The sequence below is a fragment of the Eptesicus fuscus genome, chromosome 6, assembly GCF_027574615.1.
Source record: "Eptesicus fuscus isolate TK198812 chromosome 6, DD_ASM_mEF_20220401, whole genome shotgun sequence".
Taxonomy (NCBI): Eukaryota; Metazoa; Chordata; class Mammalia; order Chiroptera; family Vespertilionidae; genus Eptesicus; species Eptesicus fuscus.
Window position 1 is genome coordinate 73,731,642 of NC_072478.1, and position 26,791 is coordinate 73,758,432.

General features: G+C 41.1%; 1 protein-coding gene and 1 pseudogene across 2 annotated transcripts; both read right to left on the reverse strand.

The window, feature by feature from the left end:
* Positions 1-1,697: 1,697 nt before the first annotated feature.
* Positions 1,698-16,775, reverse strand: ZCCHC10 (zinc finger CCHC-type containing 10). Of its 2 annotated transcripts, XM_028148579.2 has the most exons (4): positions 16,725-16,775; positions 9,541-9,702; positions 4,596-4,637; positions 1,698-3,987 (listed from the first exon to the last, which is right to left on the reverse strand). In XM_028148579.2, the coding sequence occupies exons 1-4, from the start codon at positions 16,763-16,765 to the stop codon at positions 3,720-3,722; spliced, it is 513 nt and encodes a 170-aa protein (XP_028004380.1). In that variant the 5' UTR covers positions 16,766-16,775; the 3' UTR covers positions 1,698-3,719. The 2 variants fall into 2 exon arrangements, with proteins under 2 accessions (XP_028004380.1, XP_054573800.1); XM_054717825.1 differs by lacking the exon at positions 4,596-4,637.
* Positions 16,776-22,194: 5,419 nt separating this feature from the next.
* LOC103290043 (60S ribosomal protein L17-like) lies at positions 22,195-22,730 on the reverse strand (annotated as a pseudogene).
* Positions 22,731-26,791: the final 4,061 nt, after the last annotated feature.

Genomic DNA, 26,791 nt, shown 5'->3' on the forward strand with positions numbered 1-26,791 from the left:
ATACAGAGAACATTTTGACAGTTGCTGGAGGGGAGAGGGGTTGGGGGGCTGGAGATTAAGAAACACAAATTGGTGGTCACAAAATAGTCATGTATATAAATAGCATAGGGAATATACTCAATAATATTGTAATTACTATACCATATGGGTACTAAATTTATCAAGGTGATAACTTCATAGGTTATAGAAATGTCTAATTACTGGGTTGTACACCTGAAACTAATATAATGTATGTCAACTGTAATTGAAAAATAAAAAAATTGTTAAAAAAATTAACAAACCTTCCCCCCCAAATAACTGTCATAGACAACATCAACTAAAACTAAGTGGATGAGTGTAAGGAGAAACAATTTGCATAATCTCAAAGTATCTCCCCCAAGGTATCTATCTATCTATATCTACACTAATAAAAGAGTAACATGCTAATGGACCGTACCTTCGTGGCACCCACCAGCCAATCAGGAGTGAATATGTAAATTAACCCAAACAAAGATGGTGGATTAATTTGCATGCGCAGGCACGACAATGCAAGCATCCCGCCCCGCCCCCGGCCACTCCGGGCCTCTGGGCAGCATGGGAAGGCAGAAAGGCGGCTCTAGCCAGAGCGAAGGCAGTGCCAGCAGCCAGGGGAAGGAAGGCCCATTCTTGCACGAATCTTCGTGCATTGGGCCTCTAGTATATATATAAAAAGCCAGTGTCATGACAACCAGGATGACGTAACAACCGGTCACCATGAGGTGCATTGAACATCTCTTGGTCCCTGCCCTGCAGCCCACAGGCTCTGATCGCAGCAAGTCGGGCGGCAGGCGGGTGGGGCGAGTGCGGTGGGGCAGCGGGCGGGTGGGCGTGGCTACTAGTATGACAGGGTGGCAGGCAGGGCTGTGAGTAGCAGCAGGCTACCTCGTGCAATTTCACGCACTAGGCCTCTAGTTTATTAACTAACTTTATAATGGAGAAACCTGACAGAAGCCACCTTAATCAAGTGATCAAGGTCAACATTACCAATAATATATTGACATTAGGAATCTTGTGATGATGGACTGAGGACACAACTGCATTTCTGTGATATTCTTCCAAAAAACATAACTTCAGTTCAATGAGAAAACAAAAGACAAACCCAAATTGGGGAACATTAGACAAAATAACTGATATTCTTCAAAAGTGATAAGGGCCTCAAAGACAAAGACTGAGGAACTGCTAGACAGCAGTAGACTTATAAGTAAGTACATGTATTTTCTGGGTAATATTCTATAACAGGAAAAGGACATTAGTGGGAAAACTGGTGAAATATGAATAAGGTTTTTGGTTTATCACATTAATTTCTTGGTTCTTATCATTGTACTATGGTTATGTAAATTCTAGCATTAGGGGAAGCTAGATGAAGTATATATGAAAATTGTAATATTTTTACAACTTTTCTACAATTGGCTCAAAATAAAAATTAAAAGAATACACAAAACCCTAACTATGAAGTACACCTTCTGTGAACTTTTTTCCATATCCGGTACTAACTTATAGCCTAGTGCCTTATTTTGATTCCAGGACAAAATTTCAATATTGTACAATCATACTAACAAAATGTTTGGGGATGAAAACCTATGATCTAATGACTCCTTTTGAAATGGTTGTGGTTGAGATATAATACATTTATTAAAGACTGGCATTAAATAAAACAGCAAAAAGATAACAGAAGCATAAACTTGTGAGCACAAACTGAGCTTTATTTCATTGCAAGTGATGTTACCTATGTACACATTTTTTCTCTTTCAAGTTAACTGCTGAAATTGCCCTTAAAGAGACCACATTGTAAAATGTGTTCAACTACTAATTTATTAAATTTTCCTGCCAATTGACACATTCTGTATGAAGCCTTTCAAGGAAGTTTTGAGAGTTTATTTACAAATCACCAAAAGCAGGTGGTTCTGTAAAACTTACAGGTAATTGTAGGCTCCTTAAACTCACAACATATATATTTCAACATTTAAACAGAAGCCCATTTTCTTCCAAAGTAATTTTCTCTCACTTTCTCATAAAAATATAAAAAAGGCAACATTCATAGTTTTAAAAACCTATATTGAACCCAAATCAAGATTTCTTTACAAATGTATTTTTCCAAAAAGTTTAAAAGACATCACAGAATAATCTGATGTTAAATACTCTTACCACAGCAGAGTAATTTAAGAAATATTGTGCATACTTTTTAACCTTTCATGCTAGATTTCAATTGTGTATGTGCTATGTTCACACACCATATTTATGTAGTACATTGTTGTATATGACCAGTTACCACATAAACTGTCCTACTAAAATAATAAAAGGCAATCTTTATGAAAGCTTTAAAAAATCTCAATAAAAGGCAACCAACATCACCCTCATTTTCTGTAAGAATTACCTTTCTTCCTCCCTTTGAATGGTACTTTTTATAGCATATTAACAAAGAAATACACTGAGTGGCCAGATTATTATGATCTCTGAATGCATAATAATCTGGCCACTCAGTGTATATCCTATATAATAAAAGGCTAATATGCAAATTGTCCCCTCAACCAGGAGTTCGACCAGCAGGCAGGCCGGCTAACCGCCCATGTCCCCTCTCCCTGGCCAGGCTGGCCGGACCCCACCCATGCACGAATTCATGCACCAGGCCTCTAATATATATATATACTGAGTGGCCAGATTATTATGCATTCGGAGATCATAATAATCTGGCCACTCAGTGTATATTTATACCACTTTTACTTGTTAGCCTTTTAAATGACTGTTTTCTGATATACTGAATTTACCCAAAGGCACCAAGATTCCTAAGTAGTTTCAACATTTTTGTTCCTTTTTAAGTTCCTCTAGAATGATGCTCCTCAGATAAGTGTAACTCTAAGAATCAGAAGAAAATAAACGATACAACACAGTAACTTGAAACTTGTACTATCAAAAAAGGTAAAAATATATTAATAGGTTTCTTGAATTTTTCATTTAGGACAGAAGGCAAAATAACTTTCTGAACATAAACATAAAAATAGAGCACATTTATCAACAGTAGGAAGACGCCTAAGCTTATAATAACAATGTATTAAATCTGACATAATAACACACAGAAATTCACTGCCAGATATTCTGATGCGTTATCCTGAAAATATATCTCATACATAACACTAACATATAACAAAGTATAGCATTGTTTTGACAGGGAGAAAAGATAAGTTTTAGTTTTGTTTTACTCTAAAGATTTTTTTATTTTTTTGGAGAGGAAGGCAGAGGGAGAGAGAGAGAAACATTGATGTGAGAGTGAATCATTGACAGGCTGCCTCTGCATGTCCTCCACCAGGGATTGAGCATGCAACCTGGGTTTGTGCCTTGATCAAATCAAAGCAGCAATCTTTTGGTGCATGGGATGACACTCAACCAACTGAGCCACATGGGCCAGGGCAAAAATAACTTTTACCACAAAAACAGAATTACTGGATTTCAGCTTTTGATTAAGTGTTAGAGATATACTTTAAATATAAAAAAGAAAAACAAGGTTCACCCTTAAAATAAAAAAGTATACATATATATATATTTCATTAATACTTTTTATGCTCTTACAATGTAAAACATTTAGAAACTTCTGAGCTCTCAAAATTTTGGCCAGTTAACCTATTTGGCTTTAACATATTCTAGATTCCCTTTTGAGAATCAGACTAAAGTTTATGGTCCATCAGTCCAATATAGGTAGAGCGATTCTATTTCTTTTGTTTCTTTTTGGGTGGTTCATCTTCGGAGCTGCTATCCGTGCTGGTGCTGCTACTACTGGAAGAGCTGGAATCTGAGTCTGAATCAGAGGATGAGGAAGAGCTTGTGGAGGAGGCTGAAGACGATGAACTGGAGGAGCTTTCATCAGTATCACTGTCCTCAGACGAGGATGAGGTAGATGTTTCTTCACTCTCTGATGAAGAATCACTGGCTGAACTGTCACTGCTATTGCTACTGGAGCTGGTTACACTCTTAGACCTATTAGACAATCAGTAGTTATATTCATGGGCAGCCAACATTTAGTAAAATGTTAATTTCTGTACATGTATATAACTGAAGCTTTGCTAGCATGTTATTCCTACATTTACTGCTTTTGGGATTGCCTAACTATTGTAACCATACTGCCTTTCATCCCTTAGCAAGGTCATTTACTTTAGTAATTTAACTCTCTTGGATGGTGTAATATACCTACTATATTATGCGCCACAGCAAATAAATAATAGCAGAATAAAGTTGCAGTATAACAAATGGTTTTATTTAAACCTCATGAAGTGGCAAATGTTTCATAATCTCAATTACTTTAGACCAGGAATAGCTGGACAATAATTTCTTACCAGTTTAATAATATTACCTATTCTAAGCTAGGAGAAATTATTTACTATTTCCAGGTAGAAGGACTCTGGAAAGTAAGAGAAAAAGGAGACATAAAGGCAATAAATTCCAGATAGGTAAAGAGAGGAACATATCAGAAAATTGCAAACAAGAAACTTCAGATTCAAATCTTTAACTACTATTTTAAAATCACTCTTCCTATCCCTCCAACTAGTATTACATATTAACTATAAAATACTCCTGAAGCCACATACCTTTTTTTCTTCGTCTTTCTTTCTACATTAGTTTCTCCAATGCTGATAAACATGGGAAAAAGAAACTCCTATTAATAGACTGATTATGCCCAGCTCAGACCGACCCTTCTGTTATCCCCAAAACTATTCTATATTGGAGAAACACTTTGTCTTTGTAACATGTATTCAGAGACCAGTATTACTTGTTATAACGAAATGGACACTTTCCTGTTGTAGGCTCTATGTGGTACATAGTAATATAACCAGCACATAGTAACATAACCAGCACTGAAGCAAAACATGTTATCTATTAACTTTATCTTAGAAGCCAGGTAAGTTGGTAAAGATGACTGAATGAACCAATTTGATTCTTTTTTTAGTTTTGAACTTCGGTTGATGTGGTTAAATCAACTACATCCTGAACAACAATACAAAGTAAATAATAGCACAACAATTGTAATTTATAATTTGAGTTTCCAGAGTAATATTATAAATGGCCATCCTATATAATCCTATATAATAAAAGCATAATATGCCAAGTGTCCAGTTGTCCAGTCAACCAATCAAAACATAATATGCTGCTGAAACCGGTTTGGCTCAGTGGATAGAGCGTCGGCCTGTGGATTCAAGGGTCCCAGGTTCGATTCTGGGCAAGGGCATGTACCTTGGTTGCAGGCACATCCCCAGTAGGGGGTGTGCAGGAGGCAGCTGATCGATGTTTCTCTCTCATCGATGTTTCTAACTCTCTATCCCTCTCTCTTCCTCTCTGTAAAAAAAAAAAAAATCAATAAAATATATTTAAAAAAAAAACAAAAAACATAATATGCTAAGGCCGCTCAACCGCTCGCTATGATGTGCACTGACCACCAGGGGGCAGACGCTCTGACTGGTAGGTTAGCTTGCTGCTGGGGTCTGGCCGATCAGGACTGAGCAAGATGGGCTGGACGTGTCCTGGAGCCCTCCCACTGTCCCTCCCCAGCTGGCCAACCTTCTGTGTCCCTCTCCGGCCCTGATAGTGCACTGATGGGGTCCCTTGGCCTAGCCTGCGCCCTCTCGCAATCCAGGACCCCTTGGGGGATGTCAGAGAGCCGATCCCACAGGCCAGGCCAAGGGACCTTCTGGTGCACGAATTCGTGCACTGGGCCTCTAGTTTCATATAAAAAGCAACCTTTAATTTAAAATAACCATTTCTTTTTCGTATGTCCCCAAAATGTTCAGTTATTTACTGTGAAAATTAATACTTCAAGACTGTGTTCCCTCACATCATTTACCAAGAACAAAGTCTGGTGATTTTTGAATGAAATATACAAATGGCTTGTTGTTATATTCCTGCCAAACAAGATGCATACTAAATCAGGTTTTCAAATTACAGAATTACTTCTATTATAGCATTGTCTTGTAAATTTAGTATTTCTATATTCAGGACTTCTCTATATTTCCTAGGTAATTTTTCTATCCTTATTTCCTGAGTCTTTAAATATAAATATACTAGAGGCCCAGTGCACAAAATTCATTGGCCCTCGCAGCCCTGGTTTCGTCTGGAAGGCTGTTCGGCTGTCCGGTCTAATTAGCATATTATGCTTTTATTATTATAGATATGTATGTAAAGTTGTTTTACACAATAGAATTACTGAATTGTCATTTTGAGGGTAAGTGGAAGAAGTACATTTATTAAACCACACCAAAAGAATTCATGATCACTGAAATTCACACACTTCCATCATTTTATCATTAAACCAAAAATCACAGTCTTTATGTAATAGAGACATATCTAAAATTCATATAGATCTATGTATTTTTAAGATCAAGATACTTGTGTAATACAACTAGAAAAACAAAAAAGTAAATGTTGGGATGAAGTTATTCATATCTTATATTTTATATTTTAGGACAGAGGTCTCCAAACGTATTTTGCTTACATTCCTAATAAAATAATTTTGCAAAACTATGTTTCTTCCTCATACTTTTTAATTATAAATTTCAATATTTGCAAATGGTATAATCAGGGGCATATTATATATTATTTTAAGAAAATTATTATATGATTTTGATAATTGTATCCAATGAAAAGTAAATGTCACAATAATTTGATACCTACCACAATTCACTTAAAAAACACATATACAATCTTATCTTTAAGAGTTGGTACTTTTAGCCCTAACTGGTTTGGCTCAGTGGATAGAGTGTCGGCCTGCAGACTGAAGGGTCCCAGGTTCAATTCTGGCCAAGGGCATGTACCTTGGTTGCAGGCACATCCCCAGTAGGAGGTGTGCAGGAGGCAGCTGATCAATGTTTCTCTCCCGTTGATGTTTCTAACTCTCTATCCCTCTCCCTTCCTCTCTGTAAAAAATCAATAAAATATATTTTAAAAAAAAAAAAAGAGTTGGTACTTTTACATTGTCTTTTTTTTCCTTTTAAACTTAAACTTTTAATCTGCTTTCCCCATAGAATGTATCCTAAATATTTTTATGCCTGAAAAATTGACTGATCACTTATGATACTTCTCTGTAATAAAAAGAGACATAACTTGAAAAAAAAAAAAGAGACATAACTTGAAATTGTATCTTTTAATTGCTTGTGATCATAAGCCTTTAAAAGTGTTTAAAAATTCTGAACTGAGTTAGCATTATTGTTATTACTACAAAATTGATTAGAACAATGTAAAACTATATAATTTTAGTAACTATTATACATAAAATAACTGTGTTAGAAATACATCTCTTAATGACATGGACTATTTTTCTAGTTTATGTATCTATGAATCTTATTGCTAGACTATGACAAGGTTCAACCTCAATTCAATTCCTATATTTAATTTGTATGGATTTAACCTGATAAACCTTGTTAACCTGAATAGGTAGATAGGAATAGAAAGTGTTTTGTTGTAGCAATGTTAGTCAATGCTTTGAATGTCTCCCAAGTTATATTCTACAAGTAACATAATGATGTATCATTAAAATATACTGATAAATTGAAAATTCAATTAGGTCTTACTTCATTTTTGCTGGGAAAAAAATTTATAGAATAATTTACTCCCAATAATTAAAACCATTCACTTTTTCATTCCAATACCAGCATTTTGAAAGACCTTTAGGTTTTTATACATTAGAGCAATATACCAAGGTTAAGATTAGAGAAGGTGAGAAGTATGCCTTTTTTTTGCAAAATTAAGTAGGGTTGTTGAGAAAGGGAGTGGAAAAGGAGAACCAAGAGACAAGTTCTCATACAGATTTATTTTTGGAAAAAGTATAATGAATGTTGATAATCTAGAAACTGATTACTGTATTTTCTGGCGTATAAGACGACTGGGCGTATAAGATTTTCCTGGGTTAAAAAGTCGTTTTATACGCTGGAAAATATGGTAGTCCAATATATCTAATCCATTATATCTAATCCCATCAATATAGTCCAATATACCGTATTTTCTAGTGTATAAAACGACTTTTTAACCCAGGAAAATCTTATACGCCCAGTCGTCTTTACACCAGAAAGTACAGTACTTATCTACTCCTGTATAACCCTTGAAGAGCCTCATGTCCACAAATTAGAAGGCAACTTCCTTGAAAGTCCTGATAGTTAAAACACTATTAATAAAGCTAATAGTCCTAAAGACGCTGCTTCTAAGTTGACCTGACCCCTTCCTATTTCAGTTTCTCTAAAGCATGTGTACTTACTTATTTCATAGGAATTTAAAAAGCTTTATTCAAAGGGCATAAAAGAATAACAATTTTCTAGTCTCCTTCCTACTCAGATCTTTTTAGAAAGAAATTATAATTGTTGAACATTTATATTTTCAAAAAAATCCAATTATTCCTTTTTTCTTTTTTTAAACATAAATGATAGCATATTATATACTAGAGGCCCAGTGTACGAAATTCGTGCACGGGGGGTTTGGGGGGAGAAGGGTGTCCCTCAGCCCGGCCTGCACCCTTTCCAATCTGGGACCTCTCAGGGGATAACCGGCAGTCGGACATCCCTCTCACAATCCAGAATGGCTGGCTCCTAACCACTCGCCTGCCTGCCTGATTGCCCCTAACTGCTTCTGCCTGCCAGCCTGATCATCCCTAACTGCTCCCCTGCTGGCTTGATTGCCCCTAGGATGCAGTGTGGGCAACTTCTCCGGCTGACTGCAGCCTGGGATCACAGGGCAGGCGGCTTCTTCATCTCCTGGGTTGCAGCCAGTCTTGGGTGCTGGGGCCCAGTTTCTCTGTCTCCCCCAGGACGTGGGGCAGGCGGACATGGGGCGGGCAGCTTCTCCAGCTGGCTGCAACCTGGATCACGGGGCAGGCGGCTTCTTGATCTCCCTGACCGCAGCCAGCCTCAGGCGCTGGCGCCCGACTTCTCCGACTCCCACAGGCTCGGAGGGGCTGGGGGGCGGGGCCGCTGCCATCTTTTCAGGTTAATTTGCATACCCACTTCTGATTGGCTGATGGGTGTAGCAGAGGTAGTCAATTTGCATCTTTCTCTTTTATTAGTGTAGATACTGCTTTCTACTTAGTCTATATACTTAATATAAGTATCCTGGATACTTATCTTGGATATCTTTTTATAACAGCTTATATAATACTATGTGTATTCTGTTGTCATAGGTAGAATCAATAAAGCAAAATGATTAAGAGCATGGATTCTAAAAAGACAGGTTGGTTTAACACTTAACTTTTCTACTTACTAGCTGTGTGACAACACTGAGCAAGTTACTGAACCTCTCCATGCTTCAGTTTCTTCATACGTAAAATGGGGATTAATAATAGTACTTACCTTTATGTTATAGATATGATGCTTAAATATGCTAATACTTCTAAAGAGCTTAGTATAGTACCTGGCACATAATAAGTACTCATTAATATTGTAATCTAAATCTGGATAACGACCATGAAACATTTAGGCCCTTAATAAAGTCTATAAATATAAATTAAAAGATTCCTTTGGAAAAAAATATTCCTTTAGATATCACATGTAAACTTACCTTTGTTGTAATAATAATCTGTTTTCTTTTTCTTTTAAAGCTTTCTTTAGTTCTGCTGTTCTTGAAGGCCTATGTAGATATTTTCTTTTTCCTGTGCATTCATAAGTCCAATGTCCAAATTCCAAGCATTTCTGACATCTTACATGTTGCTTATTTGCTTCACTACAGAGCAAAAATCAGAATACAGGTCTTAAATTCTGCCCTGCAAAGCATAAACAATATAATGTGTAAAATGGTGCTTATTTTTAAATAGAAACAAACATCATTTTACATTTTAAATTGTTTATGTTAGGTTTAATCACAAGACAGCATAGTAAGTGGTTAAGAGCATGGACCTTGAAGTTAAGACAGAATTTAGCTCAAATCTTCATTCCTCAATTCCATTCCAGCAATGGCAGACTAGGTAACTCAGAAAACACTTAGGCTCAGAACTAGAAAAGACAGTCAAAACATTTAAAACAATCTGCTTGAGGCATGAGAGAACAATAAGGTAAAGAATAACATTGCCAAGATACGGAAGAAAATAGAAATCCAGAGTGGTCAGCCCTGTAGTTTGTATCTGCAGTTAGGACTCAGAGGGTCTATCCGTTAAGAATAAACCAACCATATAAGGAGGGCAGCCTGGTTTCTAGACATCTAGGAGACTAAGAAAAATCTCAGTTCCTGAAATTAGATTAAGATGCAGCAAGCAAAGAAAAGCAGATGAAAGAATTGGAAAGGAAGAAATAAAATTGTCATTCCTCACTGATGATGTATTACGCACATGGCAAATCCAAAAGATCTACAGATAAAATATTTTCAATAGTTTGAATTCATGAGTGAGTTTAGCAAGGCTTTGGATTGGGTCAGCAAACTGTCTGTAAAGGGTCAGACAGTAAATATTTTAGGCTTTGCAGATCAAGAGGCAAAAGTGAGGATATTATCCCCGGCCAGCATGGCTCAGTGGACTGAGCATTGTCCCATGCTCCAAGAGGTTGCTGACTCGATTCCCAGTCAGGGTATATGCCTGGGTGACAGGCTCAATCCTCAGTAGGAGGTGTGCAGGAAGCAGCCGATTGATATTTCTCTATCATAAATATTTCTATCTTCTCTCCCTCCCCTTTTCCCTCTCTCTAAAAAAAAAAATCAATAAAAACATATTTAAGGAAAAAAGTGAGAATATTATGTAGATACTTATATAACAGAAGAGAAGAAAATTTTCTGGAGATATTTTGTTAATAAAAATATTTCAAATAAGAGAGGTTTACTAATGAGAAGAATGGAATTGTATTTTAGAGGATAACGTTTCACTCAATTGAGATTCAAAGTTGTGTTCCCCATCATCAAATTGATCATATATATTAGTAACATTCTTCATACCCCGGCTAGGTAGCTCAGTTGGTTGGCGTGGCATCCTGATACACCAAGGTTGCAGGTCTGATCCCTCATCAGTGTACATACAACAATCAACCAATGAATGCATGAATTGGGGAGAACAATAGATCAACGTTTCTTTCTCTCTCTCTCTCTCAAATAAATAATTAATTAAAACAACAACAACAACATTCTTAGTTTGCAAGACTACAAGAATAGGCAGCAGGCGGGATTCAGTTTGCCAAACTGTGTTAGATAAGGTCAACACGTAAAAATGAATTGTTCCTATATAATAAAAACAATTAAAAATTTATTTAAATATGTTTTTATTGATTTAAGAAAGAGGAAGAGAGAAGGATAGAGAGAGAAACATCAATGATGAGAGAGAATCATGAAATGGCTGCTTTCTGCACGCTCCCTACTTGGGATCGAGCCTGCAACCTGGGCATGTGCCCCAACCAGGAATTGAACTGTGACCTTCTGGTTCATGGGTCGACACAACCACTGAGTCACACAGGCCAGGCAAAAAATGAAATTTTGCCCTAGCTGGTTTGGCTCATTGGATAGAGCGTTGGCTTGTGGACTGAAGGGTCCCAGGTTCGATTCTGGCCAAGGGCACATGCTGGGGTTGTGGGCTTGATCCCCCCAGTAGAGGGCATGCAGGAGGCAGCCAATCAATGATTCTCTCTCATCATTGATGTTTCTATCTCTCTATCCCTCTCCCTTCCTCTCTGAAATCAATAAAAATATATTTTAAAAAATGAAATTTTAAAAGGTGTCATTTATAATATCCTAAAAAGTACCAAATACCTAGAAATAAAGTATGTATAAGACTTTTGTGCAGAAAACAAAGATTACGGAGAGGAACTAGATAAATAGCTAGACATTTAGATAAATAGCTAATAGAGGGATATCATGTTCATAGAATGGAAGACTCAATATTGTAAAAATGTCCCTTCTCTCCAAATTGACCTATAGGTTTAAAGTAATGCCAATAAAAATCTCAGTAAGTTGTTTTTTGTTGGTAAAGACCTATAAGAGAAAAATCTGAAAGGATCTGCCAAAATAAGCTGATACTAGTGAAAAATATCAAGAATATAAAATAATTATTTTATTTTGTGTATTAGTTATATTTAAAGCACAAAAAATATAAAAAGGGATAGGTTCACTATTTGTTGTGCTAGGTAAATAGGTCACCAATATCACATTATGGGCTTAGAGATCAAGCAGGACTATTTTATTTTGTTTCAGTCTGAACTCAGGTATTATTATCCTCCTATATAATAGAAGCCTAATATGCAAATTATCCCCTCGACTGGGAGTTCAACTGCTCGCTATGTCGTGTGCTGATCACCAGGGGGCGGCACAGAACATGGCAGGCCTTGGCGGCAGTAGAAGCGCTGCTGGCCCCGATGAGAGCAGGACCGCAGCAGGATGGTGGAGCAGTGGAGCAGGTGAGCAGGCGGCAACAGGCCAAGGCGGGTGCGAGTGGGGCCTCATCGCCCCGCCAACTGCTTTGCAGATGGGAACCAGCAGTGGCGGCAGGGGGTGGGGTCACCGCCCAACTCCCAGGCGCTAAGGGAGCCGGGTGGGAGCCCCATGACTCAGGCGGAGGGGGGCGCGTGGGGGCCCGAAGGCCCAGGTACTGCCTAGGGCCCAGAGGTCAGCTGGTACCTGCCCTTCCACAGCAGAGGCTCGAGCTTCAATCACTGGCCAGGCCTAGGGACCGCACCTGTGCACAAATTTCGTGCACTAGGCCTCTAGTACACGGAATAAAAAGAGTATTTGAGGAGTATATTATATAACAGAGCTCTTATCCATTTCGAATGTGTTTAAGTTATATGACCAGGTGAATGCTCTCTGACATATCAGAGATTTTCCCAGGTGAGACTATTGGACCGCTACTGGTAATCTGAGGAACTCTGGAATATAGAAGTGGTGCTGAAAGACGGGAAGTAGGCAAATTCTGTTTTGATTTTAGAAGTGGAGAGAAGGGCAGATTCCTCAAACTAGATCAGTGAACTTGACATCTATTCTAGCCAAAATTCTGGCTGGATTTATTAAATTGATTCAGAAAGAAGAGCCATCACACCTAGCTAGGTATCAGATCATTACATAATATTACATTGCCTTTTGGATCTTTCATTAGGCATCCTGGAAAGTCTCTCACAAACAAAACAGAACAATTAGGTAGATCAGTTGAACATCATGATCAGAGTACTGTTTAACAGGTTGGAGCAAATCATATATAGAGAGGTATCGGGCAATGGCCTGCAGGGTTTGGTCCTCAGTTTGGTTTTGTTCAACATTTTTATAATTATGTGCATTTTATCAAACTCGCAGCTGACACAAAGCTGGGAGGGATAGCTAATACGACAGATGACTGAATCAGGATCCAAAAAGGTCCTGACAGGCTGGAACTCTTTGTCAAATTTAACAAGAGTAAGAGTAAATCTGAAAATCAGTTCAAGTACAAATCGGAGGAAACGACTTGCTGGCAATTCAAATGGAAAAAGCTTAGGTTTTTTTTTTTTAATATATATTTTTATTATTTCAGAAGGGAGAGGGAGAGATAGAAACGTCAATGATGAGAGAGAATCACTGATCGGCTGTCTCTTGCATGCATGCCCCACACTGGGGGCTGAGCCCACAACCCAGGCATGTGCCCTGACCAGGAATCCAACCCTGACCTCCTCGTTCATAGATCTATGCTCAACCACTGAGCCACGCCAGCTGGGCAACACTTAGGGTTTTTAACTGACTGAAATCAGTTTAGGTTATAAGTTGGCAAGTTAAAAGGAAGCAGAGTTTAGCTTCACAAATATTATTTTCCTTTCAGCTCAGCATAAATTTTTTGAGAGTTAAAAAATGTAACAGGCTACTTCAGGAGGTGAATATGTTATTGCAGGTCTTGCAGCCAAAGTTAGATGACTAACCTGAATGCTGAAGAGATAGTAGTGGAATCCAGTGAAGGTTTCAATAGAAGAAATGACCGAAATAGTGCCAAGATTCTATAATCTACTTACATGAATATGAGTACATGTAATTACAATTTAAAAAGTGAAAATAATCTCACTTCAACTGCTTTTATTTTATTTATTTATTTATTTATTTTTAATATATTTTATTGATTTTTCACAGAGAGAAAGGGAGAGGGATAGAGAGCTAGAAACATCGATTAGAGAGATACATTGACCAGCTGCCTCCTGCACACCCCCCCACCGGGGATGTGCCCGCAACCAATGTACATGCCCTTGACCGGAATCGAACCTGGGACCCTTCAGTCCACAGACTGACGCTCTATCCACTGAGCCAAACCGGTTTTGGCCAACTGCTTTTAGATTAGTCCCTGCAAGATCTGCTGCATGAGGAGTTCAAATTTAGGCTCTTTTAGTTTCCTCTTATTTTTCTCTATTAGTCCAAAGATTTTTTAAAAGAAAGGTAACAGTACTTTTTCACTTCTCTTGACTAACTTAAAAGCAGCTTAAAACTTGTCATTATGGAAGTAATATATGCTCTTTATAAATAAAATTAAACCTTTTTGATGAATATAAAATTAAAAGCAAAGTCCTCTTTTCTGTTCTCCACCAAAAATATTCCCCAAGCTCTCCTGGACACCCCTCCACCCCAGCTTCTAAAGGCCCTCCTTCTCTGTCTGCAAACTTGTCAATATAGCTTTTATTATACACCATATGTTTTCTTCCCATCAACACCAGAAGTTCCCAAAGGTAAGATTGGTCTTTTAGTCATGTACCCAAATACAGGCATATCATAGAAATGGAACATTTGTGTAACTTTCTAATACTTCTGAAACAAGAAATAGCAATATTCTTTAGGTGCTAAAAGTCTTACTTCCACTTCATATTTAGAGTATACATTGGTTGGTTTTGCCAATCTAGCATTCATTACTTCCTCTGACCCACCCATCCAGCTCATCATTGATTTGTAGAAATCCACTCAATTGTACTGGGAAGATTATGAGGTCTAAGTCAATCGGAGCTCCACAATCCCATAGACTTGGTTCAGGGTTGGGCATGTAACCCAATCTAGACCAATGAGATGCCATCAACTTGAAGCTGAGAGGATATAAATGACCCTAGATACTGCAGCCATCTTTATACCAAAGGACTGAACCTATGCAAGTATGGAACCAACACCCAAAAGAACAAGCCTGAGAGTGCACCCAGGTGACATCATTTAGTATGCTTTTTAAGTATTATTAGCACTCCATTCTTGGTCTCAGAACTGTGTGACTTTAAAGTCTTCTTCCTTCATCAAGCATACTACGTACTCTGACTCTCTAAGTCTTTATCCTTATGCTCAAGGAACTCTTAACTGGCAGGACAGACAGAATCTGATGGAGGGGAGAGGAAAATGGACAGGGTTCTTAGAATAAAGATTATAAATATTAAAAGAAATATAGCTCTGGTCAGTGTGGCTCAGTTGGTTGGAACCTCATCCCATGCACCAAAAGGTCATGTGTTCCATTCCTGATCATAGCACATACCTAGGTTTTAGGTTTGACCCGGGTCTGGGACTTCCTGGAGGCAACCAAGCCATGTATTTCTCTCTCTCTCCCCCTTCCTCCCTATAAGGAAGGAAGGAAGGAAGGAAGGAAGGAAGGAAGGAAGGAAGGAAGGAAGGAAAGAAAGAAGGAAAGAAAGAAGGAAAGAAAGAAAGAAAGAAAGAAAGAAAGAAAGAAAGAAAAAAAAAAGAAACATAAACATGTACAGTATATGCTAGCAGAACGTAAGTGATATATTATTGATGTGCAAATGGTGATGGCATGAAATGCTGCAAATGAAAAAGAGGCAAACGTTGGGTGAGCAGGTTGGCAGAAGCAAAAAAGGCTTTACAAGAAAGGGGTATCTGGGATGATTCCTGCACCGTCTACAAGCAAACCTCTTGTGCCACTCCCTCTCCCTCATTTGCCACAATGGCCATCTTTCAGTTCTGAAAAACGGACTTCTTATCTCAAAGCAATTATGCTACTGTCTGGATGCTCCTTCCCCAAATCCTCTCGTGACTGGCTCCTGTCTCACACTTTTAATCTCTGTTCAAACGTCACCTCTTCAGAAGTACCTGTCCTGTTCAACCAACCTAACCCGGACCTTCCCCTCTTTCCACCACCTGTTGTTTGCTTCAAAGTTCTTATCACCAACTGTATTTACTTAAAATGTTTAGTTTATCGACTCTTCCCACCTCTAGAATGTAAGCTCCCCGAAAGCGGAGTTTGTCTTGAACCCCTCTTTTGCTTTTATACCCAAATTCTGACACAGAGCGACAGGTAGTGAATAAATTAATACTTATTGAACAGAATGAATGGCAGAAATTGAGACAGCTTGGGAGAAAAGTCGGCGTTGTGGTCAGACTGTTCCTAGGGAAGGCGATAGGAAAGGGGCATATAGGAAGCTGAAGGTTTACGTCGGCGAGAAGAGGGAGTCAGGATCAGGCCTTCAGCTTCCCCGGGCCACGCGAGGGGTAGGCGGCTGGGTGGGCAAAGGGGCACAAGCCACTTGGTGACCAACTCCTATGCGTCCCCTTCCGGGAAACCAAACTCCAGGCTCTCTTCAGACTAACTCACCCCCAGCCCCGGGTCCCGCTACGTGGACCCTACGCAGCCGTCTTCTACGATACCGCTAGCCCACGGACACCAAACTTTATGCCCCGCCGGAGCAGCGACGAGGCTCCGTGTGAGAAAAACATCCACCCTCTGCCGATCCTTCTGAGGATCCGAGACCCGCAACGCATCCGGACGCCGCTCAACCGCCGGCTGACGCGCTTCTCCCCGCCCCCAGCCCGCCCCGCACCCAACAAGGGCCCTCACTTACGCTTGTCTCCGGGCTATGAGTCGATGCATGGGAGTCGCCATCTTAGCGCGGCTGAGGTATGCCGCGCTGAATTTTGGGATATTCCTCGGAAGGGGCGGGACTTCGAACGCAGAGGACGCCGGCGTGGGCGGAGCTAGTCCCACCTCCGCGGCTTCTGGGCTGGGGGTGGGCCTCTGGTTTGCGCCAGAGGAGTGAGGCCGGAGGTCTGGTCTGAACAGGGTTTTGAAGGGTGGGTACTTGTACTGTTGACCCTTGAACAATACGGATCCGCTTATACAAGGATTTATTTTTTTCAATAAATACAGTTGTGCCCTAACCGGTTTGGCTCAGTGGTTAGAGCGTCGGCCTGCGGACTGAAGGGTCCCAGGTTCAATTCCGGTCAAGGGCATGTACCTTGGTTGCAGGCACATCCCCAGTAGGGGGTGTGCAGGAGGCAGCTGAACGATGTTTCTCTCTCATGGGTATTTCTAACTCTACCCCTTTTCCTTTCTCTCTGTAAAAATCAATAAAATATATTTTTTAAAAATAAATACAGTTGTTACTGCCTATCCACAGGCTTCGCATCCGCGAATTCAACCAAGACCATCAATTGAAAGACTGACTTTAGCAAACCACTAAGTGAGAATGTATGTTTATTTCTATTTTTATGTATTTCATAGGGACCAAATGACATTATGTAGGTAAAGCTTCTTTGTCAATGGGTGAAAGATGCTACAAATAATTATTTTAGGCTATGTTAGCATTTAGTGTCAGATTATAAAAATTTTATTACCTTAAATCTATATTTTTTAAAACAAATAACTTTGAAATATATGCTTCTGAGTCCCCATTCACTTCTATTAAAAATATATTTTTATAGATTTCAGAGAGTAAGGGAGAGGGAGAGAGAGACAGAAACATCAATGATGAGAGAGAATCATGGATCGGGTGGGGATTGAGCCCACAACCCCAGCGTGTGCCCCCTACTGGAATCGAACCCAGGACCCCACAGTCCGAAGGCCAATGCTCCATCCACTGAGCCAAACCAGCCAGGGCCCCATTCACTTTTCAAATTAATAATTATCCAACACCTAAAATGTTTTAGGAACTGAGGATAAAGCTCTGAATGAATAAAGTTGTTGTACACGTGGAGCTTTCTTCAGATAATAAAAAGAGATAATGTCCAAAAAACATAAATACTCTAAAGAAAAATAATTGAGTGGCCCTAGTCAGGTAGCTCAGTTGGTTAGAGCAGTGGTCGGCAAACTCATTAGTCAACAGAGCCAAATACCAACAGTACAACGATTGAAATTTCTTTTGAGAGCCGAAAACCGACTTCTGCACATGAGCCACGAAGTTTCAATTGCACTGTACGTGCGCGCCCGCACGTGGTATTTTGTGGAAGAGCCACACTCAAGGGGCCAAAGAGCCGCATGTGGCTCGCGAGCCGCAGTTTGCTGACCACGGCTCTATTCTAAGGTTTTATGAATTTGCTTATTTTAGATATCTCATATATATGAAATCATACAATAGTTGTCTTTTTGTGTCTGACTTTTGTACTTAGCATAATGTTTTCAAGGTTTATTCATATTGTAGCATGTATTAGAATGTCATCCTTTTTATGGCTGAATAATATTCCATTGTATTTATATAACACACTTTGCTTATCTACTCATCTGTCGATGGGCACTTGTTTCTACCTTTTGGCTATTGGGAATAATGCTGCTAATGAACATTGGTGTACAAGTATCTATTTGAGTCTTTGCTTTCAATTTCTTTAGATAGATAACTAGAAGTAGAATTTATGGGTCATATGATAATTCTATGTTTATCTTTCTTTTAGGACAAACATTAATTTTTAAAGAGTAAAATCAGCTCTGGCTGGGTAGCTCAGTTGGTTAGAGCATCGTCTTGATACACCAAGGTTGTGGGTTTGATCCCAGTTAAGGAACATACAAGGATCAACCAATTAATGCATAAATAAGTGAAACAACAAATCAATGTTTATTTCTCTTTCTCCTTTCCTTTCTCTCTCTAAAATCAATAAATTTAAAAAAATTAAAAGCAAAACAAAAAAATGTTATAAAGCATACAAATGTGTATAACGATGTGTAGAGAGTGCCTGGGGAGGTACATGAGCATTTCTTTAATTATTGTCAGCTGAATCCAGTGGCGTTGGCAGAGCCACTTCCTGGAAACACACCTTGCCAGAGGCAGGAGTGTTGTCAGGCCAGGTGCCAGGGGGTGGGTTTCCTTATTTAAATACAGCCAAGCACCAGGAATGAATACGACTCGGGCCCACCCACAAATGCACATAATCTCCTTTGTCTTGACCTTTAGTAAAACTTCCTGGTGTTTGCTGTATAAAATAAATGCACTGTATTGGCTCTGGGTCCCTGTCTCTCCATCAGAGGACAGTGGTCCCACCCAGCCCCAGCTTTTTCCTTCCATCTCTGTGTCTGTCTCTTTCTTTCATTTTCTCAATCCCCAGCAGCCCCTACTCAGGAACCGGACTGCTCTCTAGCTGCGCTGGATGCAGAAAAGAGAGAAATATTCACAAGGAAGACATGCCAGTGATTTATTTAACTCATTAATAGGAGACTGGCAGGATAGTAAAGCTGATTCAAGGCAGAATTTAAGAGACTGAAGTTAAAGAAAGATTGCTGAAATTAGATTGTTAAATTAAACACAAAACTTTTATTGTTCTACAGTGCAATAAAAGCATAATCTTTGGGCATATCTTTTCTAATCTTTGGACAAAAATCATTTGCATCACTCCTATACAAAAACCATTTGCAATTTATCAAACTTTTATACATTAATATTGAATTTTACAGAGTCTGGGCCATTTTCTATTGTTTTATTATGATATTGAAAGAATTATGATATTGAAAGAATAAGCAGTAATATTTTTGCCTTATCTCCCAATTTTGGATAGTTTTTCTTAACTTTGTATTTATTGTCTTTTATTTTGTTTGTGGTTGTTTTGCATTCATTTTTCTATCTTTTGCTTTTACAGGCTTTTTTTTGGAGTTATACGTACAAAAGTTCACTATGTTTGCGTGTTTATATAAATATATATGAATATGTATTTATTCACCTTTATTTTCTGGTAATTACATGGCTTTATTTTTTTTCAGAACTCCAAATTTTAATCCCATCTTATCCAAAAAAGCAGCAAGATACTCAAAACAGCATGTTTCTGAACCAAACTAATGGCAGAACAGAATAAATCTATTTTTAAATTGTAATCAGAAAATGTGTTTGATCACTTGAAATATATCTACACTAATAAAAGAGAAACATGCTAATTGACCATCCCTCCACTACACCCACCAGCCAAACAGGAGAGAATATGCAAATTAGAAGGACAAAGATGGCAGCCGCCCAGCTGCTCCAGGTGCAGAGTGGCTGGGCAGGGCAGGACGCCTGCTATGAGAGGGAGGGCGGGGGCGAAGGGATCTACAGGAGCGGCACTCCGGCTGCAGCGAAAACAAGACTGCAGACTCCGGCCTGAGTCTGCAGCGAAGGTGGCAGACTCCAACCAGAGCCTGCAGCAAACACAAAGAATGCAGACACAGGCCAGAATGAAGGCTCTTCGTGCAATGGGCCTCTAGTTTAGTAATAAAGACAATCAACATTCTGCTTTTACTATTATTAGATTTACTAGAGGCCCGGTGCATGAAATTCATGCATGGAGGGGGGTGTCCCTCAGCCCAGTTTGCACCCTCTCCAATCTGGGACCCCTCGAGGGATGTCCAACTGCCCGTTTAGGCCCGATCCCTAAACGGGCAGTCAGACATCCCTCTCACAATCCAGGACTGCTGGCTCCCAACTGCTCGCCTGCCTGCCTTCCTGATTGCCACTAACCGCTTCTGCCTGCCAGCCTGATCACCCCCTAACCACTCTGCTGCCAGCCTGATTGACGCCTAACTGCTCCCCTGCCAGCCTGTTTGCCCCTAACTGCCGTCCCCTGCAGACCTGGTCACTCCTAACTTCCCTCCCCTGCAGGCCTGGTCCCCCCAACTGTTCTCCCCTGCAGGCCTGGGTCACCCCCAACTGCCCTTCCCTGCAAGCCTGGTCACCCCTAACTGCCCTCCCCTGCAGGCTTGATCACCCCCAACTGCCCTCCCTTTCAGGCCTGGTCCCTCCCAACTGCCCTCCCCTGCTGGCCATCTTGTCGCAGCCATCTTGTGTCCACATGGGGGCAGCCATCTTTGACCACATGGGGGCAGCCATCTTGTGTGTTGCAGTGATGAGCAATCTGCATATTACTCTTTTATTAGATAGGATAGAGGCCTGGTGCACAGGTGGGGGCCAGCTGGTTTGCCCTGAAGGGTGCCCAGGGGCCTGTGGTGGTTTGCAGGCCGGCCACGCCCCCCAGCCACCTAAGCGGAGGCTCTGGTATCTGGGATTTATCTTCTATAATTGAAACTTTGTAGCCTTGAGCAGAGCCAAGCCTCCTGCTTGCTCCGAGGCCACAGCCATTTTTGTTGGGATTTATTTATCTTCTATAATTGAGACTTTGTAGCCTTGAGCGGAGCCAAGCCTCCTGCTTGCTCCGAGGCCACAGCCATTTTTGTTGGGATTTATTTATCTTCTATAATTGAAACTTTGTAGCCTTGAGTGGAGGCCTGGCCCGCCAGGGTGTGTGGAAAGCTTGGCTTCCTCCATCGCTGGGGGCAACCCAAGCCTTCTGCTTTCTCCGTGGCTGCAGCTGCCTTAGTTGGGTTAATTTGCATACTCACTCCTGATTGACTGGTGGGCGTTGCTTGTGGGTGTAGTGGAGTGATGTTAATTTGCATATTACTCTTTTATTAGATACTAGAGGCCCAGTGCATGGTTGAATCATGCACGTGTAGGGTCCCCTACACGCTTTCGCTTTCGATCACGGGGGAGCTGGGTGCCTGTCCGCTGGTGCACCAGGCCTTTCAGAAGCCTCCGGTGTGGCGGAGGCTTCTGAAAGGCCTGGTGCCTGAGTAGACAGGCACCCAGCTCCCACACTTTTGCTTTCGATCGCAGGGGAGTTGGGTGCCTGTCCGCTGGTGCACCAGGCCTTTCAGAAGCCTCCGGCGTGGCAAAGGCTTCTGAAAGGCCTGGTGCCTGAGCGGACAGGCACCCAGCTCCCACGCTTTTGCTTTTGATCGCTGGTGCACCAGGCCTTTCAGAAGCCTTCGCCCCGCCGGAGGCTTCTGAAAGGTCTGGTGCCTGAGCAGACAGGCACCCAGCTCCCCCGCTTTTGATGGTCCGCAGTGGGACGTGAGCTCGCTGCCCCAGAGGCCCCTTCTGTGCCGCAGCACAGCCATGGTGCAGACGCTGAGCTCGAGCCGCCACTGGCGACGCGAGCTCAGTGTCCCGCCGGCCCAATCGGCCACCCCGGCCACCCCGAGTCCTGCCCCCCCCCCCCGCGCCTCCTGGCCAATCACTGGCATAGCAAAGATACGGTCAATTTGCATATTACTCTATTATTAGATAGGATTTTATGCTGAATTTACTCGTGGGCCATAAATTTTTGTTTCTTCAGTTTCTTCTCTGCAACCTCCTCTATTGGTATAGGAATAATCTGCTCCTTTTCAGTGAGGATCATCTCAATGTGGCAGGGAGAGCTCATGTATGGGTTAATCTGCCCATGAGCTCTGTAGGTTCTTCGCTGTATCTTGGGAGCTTTGTTTACCTGAATGTGCTCAATGACCAGAGAGTCTACATCTAAACCCTAAGTTCAGCATTGCTCTCAGCATTTTTAAGCATGTGCAGCAAAAATGTGGCACTCTTTTTGGGCCACCCACCCTGTGTCCAGCCCCACTGTTACACCTGGGCACACCTACCAACTCCACTACTGTAATGACAGAATGGCACACATTGCTTCTTTAAAGTGACATCCTTCAGATACTTGGTGGCTTTTTGAATATGCATACCTTTGATGGCCTGGGCAGTTTCACGAGTGTTCTTAAAGTGAACATGGAGATTTGAGCCTCTGGGTTTGCATGATTTCATGGGTTTTTCTGGGTCTAGTGAATAACAAACCATTTTCAGAGGTCACCTATGGCTGCTTTGGGGAAGAACATGGCTTTATTTTTGAAATTTAATTTGTAAACTTTTAAGTGTTTGATTTATTAGGAATATACTCTTGTATATGGTTTGAGGTAGGGATCTAAATTTTTTCCCGAAATGGTTAGCTAATGTCCCAACATCACCCCCTCCACCACTAGTTTTAAAAATGCCATGTATCATATGCTAAATTCTCATACTTTGAGTTTGTTTCTGGACTTTTATTTCTGTTTGTCTTTGTGCTTTCTAGCACCAGTATGATAGTTGTAATTATTACTACTTAATTATACTGTGCTCCTTCTTGCAGTTCTGATAGGATGGCTTTGCTAGCAACCACAGAGTTGGTCAAGTCTCTTCTCACAGAGGAAGGGTAAGTGGCCAGCCTTGCTTCACAAGTACCAGCAATTATCAAATGTTGCAGTGAAACTGTGTTGCATTTAGGAAACCCCACTGACAATCTTAGAGGAAGACACTCACCTAAGGAACCTGAAAGTACATGCTGAGTGGGAGGGGGGAGGAGAAGCTCATTCATGAATTTCCTCTTATAATTATGTGATTATTCTGTTCATTTACATGGAGATTCCAGATTGTCACTGTGTCCCCCAACTTTGAATGTCTTTTTTTTTTAAAATATTTTTTTTATTGATTTCAGAGAGAAAGGGAGAGGGAGAGATAGATAGAAACATCAATGATGAGAGAATCATTGATTGGCTGCCTCCTGCATGCTCCACACTGGGGATCGAGCCCGCAACCCAGGCATGTGCTCTTGGCCAGAATTGAACCCAGGACCCTTCAGTCCACAGGCCGATGCTCTACTCACTGAGCCAAACTGGCTAGGGCTACTGTGTCCCCCAACTTTGGAAGGGGATTTTACTTTTAGAGAAGAAGCTCTAAGGAAAAACATTAGAGAGAAGCCCTAGTGAGGCATTTTTGGCATTCCACTGGCATTCTAAAGGACTATAAGAGATCAGATGGGACCTTCCTGGGCCTCTGGATTTCATCTTAGATGTAAAATAGACATACCAAATATGAATGTACTACTCCTTCCTGACTACTCATGATATCTGCTGATACTATTGGAATAAAAAAAGATATTCTCACTGGTGCTGGCTGTGGAACCCAATAAGGCTATCTAGTTGGAATCTTTAGGATCAATTTTCTTTCTTGAAAATGAAACTTTTGCCTTTTGAGGAAATGGCACAAAATATATTCATATTTAACCGTATTCTTAAAGGGCGAGTAACCCAGTTTTGAAAAATGACTTATTAAAAACAAAGAAAAAATGAAAAATGACTTATTAACTATATTTCTACTCTCTGCCAAATACATTCAGCTGCTCTGTATCCACAGGTTCTGCATCCATGGCTTCAACTAACCCAGATCAAAAATATTTTTAAGTAAGTTATGTTGTTATTGACATGTACTATGTAGTTAGGCCTATGTAGTTAAGACTATTGTGGTTGAGTCTGTACTGTACTGAATATGTACAGCCTTTTTTTATAAAAAAATAATTATCCCCTAAATCCCTGAAGAATACAGTATAACAACTATTTACACAGCATTTACATTATACTAGGTATTATAAGTAATCTAGAGATAATTTAAAGTACCTGGGAGGATGTACATAGGTTATATGCAAATACTACACCATTTTATATAAGGGCTTTAGGTATCCGTGGGGGCCTTGTAACTAATCCCTTGGATACCAAGGGATAACTGTATCAAAATATCTTCATAGTGGAAATGTCTTTTGGTCACCTTTTCTAGGGTTGTCTTTGTCTTGTTTGGAAAAGAAACTCTGACGCTTCCAGTGAGCTCAGATCACCTCTTCTCTTGTTTCAGCTTGCTGCTGCTGCCTTTTGCTGTAGGGATGGATTCCTGTGCCACTGCCAGGAAAACATGTTAGTCATCTCCTCTGAGTTAGGGCTTATACTGCTAGCATTCAAGTGTCAAACTGTAATCATCTGTGATATATTTAGATTTTTAACTCACGTTGCATTTGAACACTAACTACATGTCAACAAGAAAATAAATGGTCCTCCTTTGATTGGGAAGTAATGTATGGGCAGAATGCCACATCAATTTGTTCGTAATAACACTGTTTCTTTATCAAATTACAAATATGCATACCCAGACTCCTCTTTAATAAGGAAAGGTGAAAGAGGCCACAGGGTCTTTTAAAGTCATTGTCTTTGAGTCTTAGAGCATGTAGAAAAGAGCATTGTTCTGAGACAAATGACCTGTTTTCAGCTGAAAAGAAACCAGCATAGGGTTCACTGAGTCCTGATGAATTTGATAATTAAAACAAAAGATGGTAAAGAAAGCTTTGTAATCTGTAGAAACAAGATGGCAACTGCTACTATAGCAGGATAGCTCCCTGGGCTGGGTGGTGAGGTGCCGGGGCTGGGGTGGGGGGTGGGGGGAGGGGAGGTTGGGAGTCCTTCCACACTTTGGAACAGGACAAGCCAGAGTAAAACTGGGCTGAACAGATCAGAGTCATATTTCTGCTCTCAACAGACCAGACCAACAGGCAGGACTTTGGGGTGGAGCTGGAATGCCAGCTGCTAGAGGTGGAAGAAGGCTGTGTCTGAGGCTGGTTGAGGAGAAGGTGGAGCTGATGGATATGGAGGTTGTGAGTCAGGTCAGGAAAATTTTTGTTGATTAAGTGGTTAAATTTTCATGATCATATCAGCTTCTGTGGCTTGGAAAAATCTGGGTGAAGTTCATCCAGCATTTTAAGATTATAAAGAGAAAAAGGGTGGGACTGATAATGATGCCATGTCATATATATATATATATATATATATATATATATATATATTACCTAATAAAAGAGTAATATGCAAATTAACCATCACTCTGCCACGCCCACCAGCCACGCCCACCAGCCAATCAGTGTGAGTATGCAAATTAACCCCAACCAAGATGGCTGCCGCCACAGAGAGCAGGAGGGAGGCTTGGGTTTTCCCACCTATAGAGGAAGCCAAGCTTTCCACACATCCTGGCTGGCCCAGGCCTCCACTCAAGAATACAAAGTTTCAATTATAGAAGATAAATCCCCCCAAAAATGGCGGCAGCCACGGAGCTGGAGAGAGCAGTCTAGGGTTACCCCCAGCCACCGAGGAAGCCAAGCTTTCAACCTGCCCTGGCCGGCCTAGGCCTCCGCTTAAGGCTGCAAAGTTTCAATTATAGAAGGTAAACAAATCCAAACAGAAATGGCGGCAGCCACGGAGCAAGCAGAAGGCTTGGCTTTGCTCCAGGCTACAAAGTTTCAATTGTAGAAGATAAATATATCCCAGATACCAGGACCTCCGCTTGGGTCGCCGGGGGGCATGGCCAGCCTGCAAACCACCACAGGCCCCTCACCCAGGCTGCCCTATCCAAGGGAACCCCCACCCTGATCCGGGACACCCTTCAGGGCAAACCAGGTGGCCCCCATCCATGCACCAGGCCTCTATCCTATCTAATAAAAGAGTAATATGCAGATTGACCATCACTCCAACTCACAAAATCAAGATAGCTGCCCCCATGTGGTCAAAGATCCTGCCCCCATGTGGACACAAGATGGCCACCACAAGATGGCCTGCAGGGGAGGCCATTTGGGAGGGACCAGGCCTGCAAGGGAGGGCAGTTGGGGGCAATCAAGCCTGCAGGGGAGGGCAGTTAGGGGTGACCAGGTTGGCAGAGGAGGGAAGTTGGGGCAAACAGGCTGGCAGGGGAGCAGTTAGACATCAATCAGGATGGCAGGGCAGTGGTTAGGGGGTGATCAGGCTGGCAGGCAAAAGTGGTTAGGGGAAATCAGGAAGGCAGGCAGGTGAGCAGTTGGGAGCTAGCAGTCCTGGATTGTGAGAGGGATCCCAGATTGGAGAGGGTGCAGGCTGGGCTGAGGGACACCCTCTGCCCCCGTGCACGAATTTCGTGCACCGGGCCTCTAGTATATATATATCCTACCTAATAATAGACAAATATGCAAATTGACCATACCTCCGACACACCCACAAGCCACTCCCACAAAGCCACGCCCACCATCCAATCAGAGC

Excerpts from the sequence above, each read along its gene's own strand:
- ZCCHC10 (XM_028148579.2), bottom strand. The coding sequence starts at position 16,765 with ATGGCGACTCCCATGCATCGACTCATAGCCCGGAGACAAGC. Across the intron at positions 9,703-16,724 it reads CTCATAGCCCGGAGACAAGC|TGAAGCAAATAAGCAACATG; the intron begins GTAAGTGAGGGC and ends TTTGCTCTGTAG. Across the intron at positions 4,638-9,540 it reads AGATTATTATTACAACAAAG|CATTGGAGAAACTAATGTAG; the intron begins GTAAGTTTACAT and ends CATGTTTATCAG.